General features: G+C 41.0%; 1 protein-coding gene across 1 annotated transcript; it reads right to left on the minus strand.

The window, feature by feature from the left end:
* Window positions 1-3777: 3777 nt before the first annotated feature.
* On the minus strand, window positions 3778-4920 carry LOC147607875 (UPF0496 protein 4-like). Its single transcript, XM_086790123.1, has one exon. The coding sequence runs from the start codon at window positions 4918-4920 to the stop codon at window positions 3778-3780; it is 1143 nt and encodes a 380-aa protein (XP_086646249.1).
* Between the last annotated feature and the right edge of the window lie 5743 nt (window positions 4921-10663).

A 10663-nucleotide genomic window follows, 5' to 3' on the forward strand; every position in this document is an offset into this window, starting at 1 on the left:
TTAATCTTCCTCACCGGTTAGCTTGACCTCACCCACACCCCCCTAAGCCGACAGTTTGAATACCTCTGCCACATAAAGAGGATTGAAATACCCTTTTCTCTTGTTGGACATTCTCCAAATCAGGATCTGGTTCTGGACACGCGTTTGCTTTCTGGATGTTATCCATAGATCTCAGTGTAGCCATTGCATTTACCGTTGCATGTGCATTGAAACCATTATCTTTATCTGCATGAGATGATTTAGGAGAGGGGAGATATTCTAGTGATTTGATGGAGATGATCATGGAGTTGAATCGAGATCAAATGCTCCTCATAAGAGCTGTAATTAGTTCTAACATTGCTCATTCTTGGAGTCAAAGTTATGAAGATTATGTATTTATTTTGAGATTCCTATCATACTAAACATTTATTTGTGTTTATTATCATAAATATCAAAGCATGGCTTTTATCATAATTTTTGACCTTGTTTAGATCCATGTTTTAAATGCTCTTGATGCAGTCTTGATAGCTCACAAAAAAATCCTTTTTCCTTAAGGGGGACTAGAGAAAGGTTCTAAAACTCTAGCCCTAGTTGCATTGATTATCTCATGATTCATTCGTACCTTGTGTGGTTTATATTTCCATATCCTCAAGATTGTAAGTGTTGGGCTATTTTTTCCTACCAGAAAGGCCATTCACTCAAAGATTTTTTGTATATCGAAGGAATATATTATTTGTAAGAAGGTTAGCCTAGATAATTTGGAAGACTTGTTTGTTAAGAGTGCTCATTTCCTTCAAGCTAGATATGTGTTCCTTCTACAACACTGAGTGATCTTTTATTTTCATGGGTGAGTATTATCCAAATAATCATTTTTCTCTCAGTAGTTCTAATGATGAATGTTTACTTCATTTACAACACTGAGTGATCTTTTATTTTCATGGGTGAGTATTATCCAAACAATCATTTTTCTCTCAGTAGTTCTAATGATGAATGTTTACTTCATTTACAACATATATATATAATATGAGAATGAAAGAAAAGACAAAATTAAAGCACAGTATCACTACTTGCATTAAAACATGTATATTGTATAATATTTAAAAACCATGCTCATGCTCATGCACATGTGCATGTACATTTATTGGAGAATATTCTAAAACCATGACCATGCACATGTACGTTTATTGTTTTTCAAATAGAGTGCTTTGAGTGTAATTAATGGTATCGACAAGAGAAAACATCCACGGGGAGCTTGATAATATTTAATGTGAAACAGCACAAAATGCGCGTGCATGTGAGATTGGCATACGTTGAACCATTGCTTGCTTGGATACAATTGATTCTAGAGTGCGTGTCCTCGTGGAGAAGCAAGTAAGCACATGATGCTAGGGCAAAAAGTGTCCAACAGTCTATAACTAATGAAGTCGTTAAGGTGCTTGGAAGTGGTGAGCGTGATACTCATTGCTACCGCAAAAAGTGCCTCGAAGTGGTGAGCTTGAGCTCTTCACATCCTTAACAAAGCGAGTATGGATTTATTGAATTTCAATTTTCATGCATTTGTTTTGGGAGACGAAGACCATTCTTGTCATAAAGTAGTAGGCGCGAGGCTTAACGTCTTGTAAAGTAGGGCACTACAGCTAAGGGCCTTGAGGCTTGTCTTTGAGAGCAGGGAGGAAGGACGTGCTTTGTGTCTGGCTAAAAGGGTACCATCGGCACATTACTTATAAACGATCACGTTTGACTGCTCCCTCTTTTCCCCACTATTTCAGTCGCCCGTCACTATTCGAATCGCGCACGTCAATCGCCAGTTGCACTAAATTTTGATTTAGCTTATAAGTCGTCAACTGTCGGCCGGCTTGGCTTCCAGGAGGATTTACACGAGTGTAGAAGATAAGGGCAAGGAACAAGAGGAATTTATGAGTAGTTGTCTGAAAATCTAGATTTTAAAGTGCTTAGAAGGAGAGGAGGAATTGAAGAGTAGTTGTGACCAATAAGATTTTGAGAAGAATTGAATGCAATTCGAAGCGCTTGGATGTTCCTTTCTCCCTCTATGAGAAGGGAAATGAGAGCTAGGTCACAATTCCTTAGAGGATAAGTCATGATGGTATAGGGAATGGCCATGGGGTGGCCATTCCCAAGAGGAATTGGGAGCCAGTGCTAGCTGACGACCAGATTCCCCGGCAATGGCCCACCTATGACCATTCCCAGTCTTGGTGAGCCATTCCTTGTCGTCGTGGTTGTGGGGAGGCGAAGGGCATACAATGCAATTAGAGCTGAGAAATTTAGCACAATACAAACTGTAATTACACGTGGTAGCATCTGTTGCATTCCAGATTCTGAGAGCTGAGTTGGTAGCATTTGCTGCATTCCACGTTCCCACTAATGAGTTGGAAGTAGCTGATGAACTACTATGATTGATTATGTTTTTTATAACTTGGTAATTTGACGGCGGCTGAGATTCACCCTCTGCTGACCCACCACGACCATGATGTGAGAGGACATAAGAGATGCAGATAGCCAACTTGATAGTATTTGACACCAGCAATATTAACTCTATTCCAACGAGAAATTTCTTTGCCATTATGTCTTACTCCAACTCATCCACAACACTTTCTAGCCAAGTACCATAAACCTATAATATGATAAACCCATTTGTCCTTTGTTCTGACGGCCATGTTTTCGAACTATGATGTAATCTTAATATGTATGTCCCAGTAAGATGGGTGGCTTTTGCCTTGCATGATTGTAACCAGTTGTAGTAATTCTAATAAAAAATTAACTCCCTAAAAAAAAAAGACAAGGGTGATTGTAATATGTTTTTCTATTTACATTGTTAGCCTGGTGAGATTCCTATATTGCTCGGATCTCTTGTATCCTCTATTTGACAACTCCCTTCATGTGTATATGCAAACTAGATGTCCATATTTTGTACTCGCAATCTTTAGGCTTTCTACGCAATACATAGTGACATTCAAGCCAAAATTGTGTATTCAAGTGTTTATCTATGTTAAGTTAAAGGTAATTTTTAGTTAGCTAGAGTAGTCTAGAAATTGACATTGAAAAGTTGTAAAATTTCGGGCACACACAATCGCTCGGTTGGATATTGAAATCAGTTCAAACTTTACTACAAATTCAAATATTATAATGTGATTTGACCCTTTAGGTGTCCATGTGTCAACATTTCCATCGTGGAAAGCTATCTTCTTTGCCATGTATAATATGTACATATAAAGGAAAATCGCAATCATAAGACTCTAAGAATTTTGAATGAGATGATGTCAGTATAGCAAGTACGTATGTTTGGATATTAGGACAAAGGTGTTGTCACAATGCTTTTCTCGTGACAAAAAATGAGGCGTCCTTAGCAAGCTTATAGCTAGAGCTCAAACTTTCAAGCCTTCATTGTCTTTCTTGTGATGATTTGCTTTTTTATCAAGTTAGGGTGAAACTTTCCAATTAAAACATAATCTCAGTTTGGAAGACAGCCTTAAGTTTGCCCTTGAGATTGAGTCTACATTACGTTTTTTTAAGTGTACAACAATGGATATAACATAATTCATGACGCAACATGCTTCTACGAGCCTTGTATAGATGCGAGCGAAACCACTGGTGTGTATGCAAAGTTTGAGGATGATACATATGCATACGTGAGAAGAAAGACAAATATAAAAAAAGAGGCTTCTTTATAACTCCTCATAATCTCTACATTTCTTTTGTTGTACAGGCTTTCCACGTGCTTATGTACAGTTTGACCTAGCACTACCAAAACTTTGGGGACATGACGTGTAAAAGAGAGCCTCACACGTGTAGCAATCCCGTTCTTGTGAGGGAGTCGAGCAAGGCCATTCTCGTATCCACAAGTGACCTGGAAACGCTTTGGATCTGAAGATGGAGCGTAGACACGAAGGTTTGAAGCTCGTCCGCCATCTTGCTGGTAGTGTCAGCTAGACGGCTGAGATCGTCCCTTGCTTGCGAATATTGTGCATGAGTACTGGGTTGTTCCAAGATTTGTGACAGCATTTCATTGATTTGTTTAACAAAGGCATCTATGATGTCTAGGTCGGGTAGGACGGTCACAGATCTCTTCTGAACTCTCGCCAGAAGCTCTTTGTTGACTTTGTCTTGGAGTGTAAGAAGAGGAACTGCCCACAATGGCCGGCCCAGAACATGCAGAACACCTAATTGAGATTGAGTAGGTTTTGCAGATGGAAGCGCCGCTGCAAGAAGTTTGAAAACGAAGACGGTAGCAATTTGCCCTCCATAGAGAGCAGCGGGCAAGGCAGAAAAGGAACTAGAGTAGGAGCAGGTGGGTGCGTCCTCGCGCCGTTGTCCAGCATGCTCATCTGGAACCAAAAGCTTGTCCCCCATTCTTCTAAGCATTGCGCCACAAGCTGCAAGCTCATGGTGTGCGCGCCCGCGCTCGTGTGCACGGCCGATCCTCAAAGTCGACGACTCTCCCAGGTTTGCTCGCACGTGCTGTGCTGTGGTGAGAGCTTTTTTTGCTCGCAGCACTGCACCACTTTCAGAGCTGAAACCTTGCTTGCACGGCACGTAGCCGAGGGCAAGCTGCACGGCTTTCACATAGCCGTCAACGCCACCCACAACGTCCATCAGCAGCCTGCACACGTCCAGCAGCTTCACGCTGTTGTCCATGTACTGCTGAATCATATTGATGTCTCGAGCGGGCAGGGGCGATTGTAAGCATGGCACGAGGACGTCCTGCACAGAGGCCTGTGCGGAGAGCAGCATACCCACAGCACTGGAGAGCCAGCTCAGGCTCAGGTAGGGTGACGTGGAGTCTGTATGAAGCTCTTGAAGTCCCTCTGCCAGATCTGCCTCGAATGCTTGAGAGGCAGAAAGAGTCTCTGTGTAGACGCGGGATTGCCGCTTGTTACAGTGAAGGCGGGAAAGAAACGAGGAGAGGAAAGAGAAGGAAACCATGGTGGAGTTTACCGCTCAGCCCAGCTCAGAGAGCTGTGTTGATGAGAGGTAGGTGTAGCTGAGAGCTATGTGTTGATGGTGCAATGAGGAGTAGACTATGCCAAAGAGCATGTTAGAAGCGATATAAGAGCGATGCGAAGGGGACGCTTGATCAAAAAATAGAGGAGACAGCTAGGCTGGCCATTATCTTATTTGCTTCATGCAATGAGCAAGGGTGGCGATGGTGGGCTGTGAGCAGACACAAGCCAACGCGAGATGCTGGCACGTCGTCACTTTTGGCAACAGCCATCGCTCTCTTCTGTGCTTCGAGCCACGACACGCATTTTAGAATACAACTCCTGAATTTACTACTACTGAAAACCCATCCTTTATGACACGCCGTTCATGCTTATGCTTGCGTCCTCGACGACAAAAAGTGGACGACGTCGCGTCCAAGGAGAAACCGGTTTTACACACGATTGAAAATACTTAATCCGTGCAAATATAGTTTTGGTTTAAGGATTTTTCATTTGCAATCGCAAACCCTGTTGAATCGTTTTTGCTTCCGTTACTAAAGCTCTATTTCATGCACTTGTGAGAGTTCGAATTATTGGCTTTCCTCCAAAGAGAGAAAAAGAAATAACAATCACAACCTTTCCTCTCTTTAATGAAGCGATCTTTGATGCTTTAAGGGACCCAAAGTGACCCATAAGACATAGTGCATATCATAAATACCATGTGGGTCTTTGGTCCAATCCACGGTCTAGCAAAGAGTACAAAACAACAGAACATCCTACTAATCAACTAATAAATCTTCCATGCAGCTAGGAATCAGGAACACAAACATTGGATGTGGTTTTTAAGTTTAGGGTTTAAGGTTTAGCATTTGATTGAGGATTCCAAAAGTCCACAACGAAAACTCTTCCTTCATGATAGACTGTCGACTCCTCTGGTAATTGAGATACTCTAAAATTGGCTAGTTCTACATTCTTTAGCTTGAGTTGCATTCGAGTCAAATCTGTATCTCTATGTCTCTATATTCGTTTCACTATCTAGGAGCCCTAATTGTATCAAATTAGTGTACGAGAGAGAGAGAGAGAGAGAGAGAGAGAGAGAGTAGCTTTGGAACGTATCTAACTTAGTACACATTAGAAAATGGTAATGGGGATGTATGCCGAGAAGAGGAGACAAAAGCAATGGTATGATCGAAATGTAACAACTGGCCGATTCAAAAAGGGAGACCTTGTGCTCTTGTACACACTTAAGAAGCATAAGCAAAAGCTCAAGAAACGTGGCCTAGGACCGTTTGTGATTAATGAGCTTACTCCTAGTGGTGCAGTGCGTTTAGAGACACTACAAGGTGAGCAAATGCCTAACTTCATTAATGGAAGTCGTCTCAAGAAATACAATGAACCACTAACTGAAGCCATGCTTCAACAAATGCATGCTGCCAACACACGGACATGTATATGTAGCTCATTAAATGCAAATCATTATGCATTACACAAAGCATTATGTAAACCATAAAACAGGGCTTCTTTTCCCCAGCCGTGGGAGGGAGATTTTTAAAATAACATTTAAAGCGTCAAACGGGCTTCTTTTCCCCAGCCGTTGAGGGAGATTTTAAAAATATTAAAAAAAGTGTCAAACGGGCTTCTTTTCCCCAGCCGTTAAGGGAGATTTTAAAAATAACTTATACATTAGCTTATGGATATGTGCTTTAGGCAATTACATTAGAGTATATACATATAGACATAGCGTTCACATGCATGTCTTAGACATTAGATTTCAAGTCGAAAAAGAGACCGAAATGCCTTGGGTAAGCGCTAGGAAGAAAATCTCTCTCTCTCTCTCTCTCTCTCTCTCTTTCAAAGTGTGTATGTGTGTATAAAGACAAATAAGCACATACATTAATTTTGTATTCACTCACATCTATGCTAATATTAGCATAGATGTGCATAAAAAAACAACCTTGCATACTCAATTTCAATTAAAAATTACAAATTGAGAACAAATTAAAAACAACATACTTGCATACTCAACATACTTGCATACTCAATTTCTATTAAAAATTACAAATTAAAAACAACATACTTGCATACTCAACATACTTGCATACTCAACATACTTGCATACTCAATTTCTATTAAAAATTACAAATTGAGAACAAAAAGAGAAGTAATATTAATAAAACAATATAATTGGTAATATGCTTACCTCTCAAATGTGGATTGGATAGTGTGTGTTCAAAGCAAATCTGCAAGGTAGGACACACGTGGAAGAAACAAACCTACACACACATTGCATACATTAGTAATAGATTCACATACACAAGCTCTCTCACTCTCTATATCTCTCACAACACACATACAAATCTTCTCTCCATACAAAATTAAGAAGGTAATTAGAAGAAGGATGGAGAGAGGGGATAGCTCTATTCATAAATAGCTATTTATGAAGGCCTTATGCATAAATCTCTATGCATAGATTTTGCAAATAGAGCCTACACATTGAGCTCTATGCATAGAAGCCTACACCTAAAGCTGAACGCATAGAGCCTTATGCATAAAGCCTATGCATAATGATCTATACATAAGCTTATGTGTAATGCTCTATACGTAAGTCTTATGCAAGCTTTATGAATAAGGTTTATGCAATCGTATGCATAGTAAGGCTTGCAAGCCTTAAGTATAAGCTTGCATAATAAGGCTGCAAGACTTATGCATAAGCTCTATGCATAAGCCTTATGCATAAGTCTTATGCATAAGCTCTATGCTATAAGTCTTATGCACTATGCTAACCCTTAAACCCATCACCCAAGGGTGTAATAAACATGATCTTGTCTTACATGGATAAGAGATCTTACCTTGATAATGTCAAGCTGAAGGAGGGGATAACAATCTAAGACCTACAAAACATAACATGAAAAAAAGTGATTAGTAACACACTATGTCTATACATATATAAACTCTATGAATAAAGAGAATACCTTATGCATAGAAAAACAGAGCATAAGAAATATATGTTATATGTATAAGAGAGTATAAACATTCAAAAAGCTTATGCTCTCCATCCATGCAAGGCACTCTACATCAAAAAAAGCTTTATGCATAAAAACATAACGCATGCAGCCTTATGCATAAAAACATAACGCATGAAGCCTTATGCATAAAGCTCATCCATAAGATTTATACATAAAACATTATGTATTAAGCTTTATGCATAGATCTTAATTCATGCATTCAGCTAGATTCATATAGCTCTATGCATAAACTCTATGTATAGATCTTGCATAAGCTTTACAAGCCCTATGTATAGAGCTTTCATAATCTTACAACCTCTATGTATAAAGCCTATACATAGAGCTTACACTACTACATATTAGCCTAATACCGGGGCTTGTACCGGCGCTATTAAACGGGGTCTAAAAAAGCCTCGTCATCGGTATAAGCGCCGGTATAAGCGCCGGTATCGTACCGTCGGTATACCTGTCGGGGGATAATACCGGCGCAGATACCGGCGCCTATACCGACGCTAACCGGGGGTAATACCGGCGCTTAAACCGGCCTTTATACCGACCTGTATACCGACGGCAAAACCGACCCCTATACCGTATCATATACCGAAGTGTAAACCGGCACCTATACCTAAGTATATACCGACGCTGATACCAGGGCAAATACCGACGCTGTAGCAGAAATTTTTTTTTTGGGCAGAATAGTGCTGCCTGGCTGTTGCCTAGCTGCCTGCAATGAGCAGGATCAACAACAGCAGACAGACAGCACCATTATGTCTACAATAGAGCACAAAAACAACCGTGCTCGTTTGCATATTTTCCTGATATCGACAAACAAGAAATTAAATTAAACATTAATACTCAAGAATGTTTTGATCATATTTCATTAGTTTGAAGGTCATCTTACATCATGGTAATGCCTCCCAATTGACGGTCTCTCCTTCTTCTTCAAGCATCTCAAACAAGGCCACAAGGCCATGTTTGTGAGCGTACTTCTCCTCTCGCCTGCTTGGTGGGCGATTCATGGCCAACTCCTGCACACACGATTAACAATTATAACTTTTAAAAAATCAACATTTAGCCCACATACATACATTCAAATAAATAAAATTGCTACAAACACTTACGAATTCATGGCGCATGGTTTCGTAACCACCACTCCCGAGATGAGAAGCCCCTATTGTTTGCAGTCTTGCCCTTGCCGCCTCTCTTTGTTGTTGAAACCTGTCTGGTGTCTCGGTGAGCTCCTGAGCAATGGCTGCCCACTCCGTGTCATCTAGCCAAACAGGTTTCTCCTTCCCCTCTCTGAATGCGTCCCTCGCCTCTGACCTACGATGCCCCATCAAAATGCGAGCTGTATACTGTATCCACTCATTAGAGACGACATTCATAGGGTCAGATGGCTGGAACTCTTGCTTTATCTTTGTGTTTATATAATTTTTCTTTCCCTTGTCTTGCTGATCCCATTTAGTCATGACAGAGTCATGAAACTGTATAGTGCACAATTGTCGAATGCGTGTCTTCATTGCCTTCCCTGCACTATCCATTATTGGTGCCCCATCCCTAATTGTGTAAATCTTGCTGTTGTCATGGTCATGTGCACCCCAGGGAGTGGAAGGTGACCCTATGGGTGTGCTATCAACAGATGAGAGCGAAGGACGACGCTCACGTGGTGGTGGTGTCACAGCATCTGTGGCACTACCACCACAACAACCTCCACCTGAAGACCTACTACGTGAGCGCCGTCTATGTGAAGACGTGGTAGATCGAGCTGTAACAGGAGTGGAAGGCTGTGTGGTACGAGGTGTGGGAGCTGCTGTCGTACCCACGGGTGTGGGAACTGGCGTCGGGAATCCAGATGGTGAGGCAGATGTCCCTGCTCCAGAACCCCAATAACTCTGAGCCATGGCTCTCTGCTCTGGAGTCATGGACGAAAGAAAACCATATAACTGCTGGGGACTCATGCCCTGCGGTGTAGGATTAAATGAGAAATCTGGACTGTAGTCGTAGGGCGGTGAGTCACCCATGGCCTGTTGGACAAAAAACCATATGACAAACTTGTACGGAATGAAAATTACACGGTAAACAATGAATGAAAGAACCATAAGATAAACATTAACATTGATAAACAACATTGGTAAAACTATATCAACTTGCTCCTACAGTAGTGATTATGATGGTAAACATTAACAATGGTGAACAATGAATGGACCTTCAATGTCATAAAACCATTACAAATATGTCATAACTATTTGCATAATCATTAAGATACATCATTTTATAAATCATTATCTATTCTATCATCCTCATTAAGATCAGTAGCCCCAAAGAGATCTATGTCTATGCACATTTCAGCATCCTCATCATTAAAAGTCCCTTGATGAAGGATGTCTTCATCATCTATGTCTTCTTCCTCAACTTGATTTTCAGCTTCCTTCGTTTGCACCTCTTCATTTGGATCTTGCTCTAGTTCCTTCTCTTCATTTGCTTGCTCCTCTTCATTGTTGATATCGAGATGTTCTTGCTGCTCTCCATTACCCTGTGCATCCACATCACCTTGTTGTAGCTCAAATTCTTCAAAAATTTGCTTGCTGCGGGGGGCGACTTGAACCACAAACAGCCAGCGTGGATCTTTTGGATCCGCTTTAAAGACAACCTGCTCACAATGCTCTGGGCGCACAAAAGTATCTTGCTGATCGGTCCATACCTTTGTGGAGTCCACTTGGATGAGGCCACTCTTGTCTCTAC

Source organism: Cibotium barometz, chromosome 54 (assembly GCF_041138505.1).
Source record: "Cibotium barometz isolate CiBa-2024 chromosome 54, ASM4113850v1, whole genome shotgun sequence".
Classification (NCBI taxonomy): Eukaryota; Viridiplantae; Streptophyta; class Polypodiopsida; order Cyatheales; family Cibotiaceae; genus Cibotium; species Cibotium barometz.

Excerpts from the sequence above, each read along its gene's own strand:
- LOC147607875 (XM_086790123.1), bottom strand. The coding sequence starts at position 4,920 with ATGGTTTCCTTCTCTTTCCTCTCCTCGTTTCTTTCCCGCCTTCACTGT.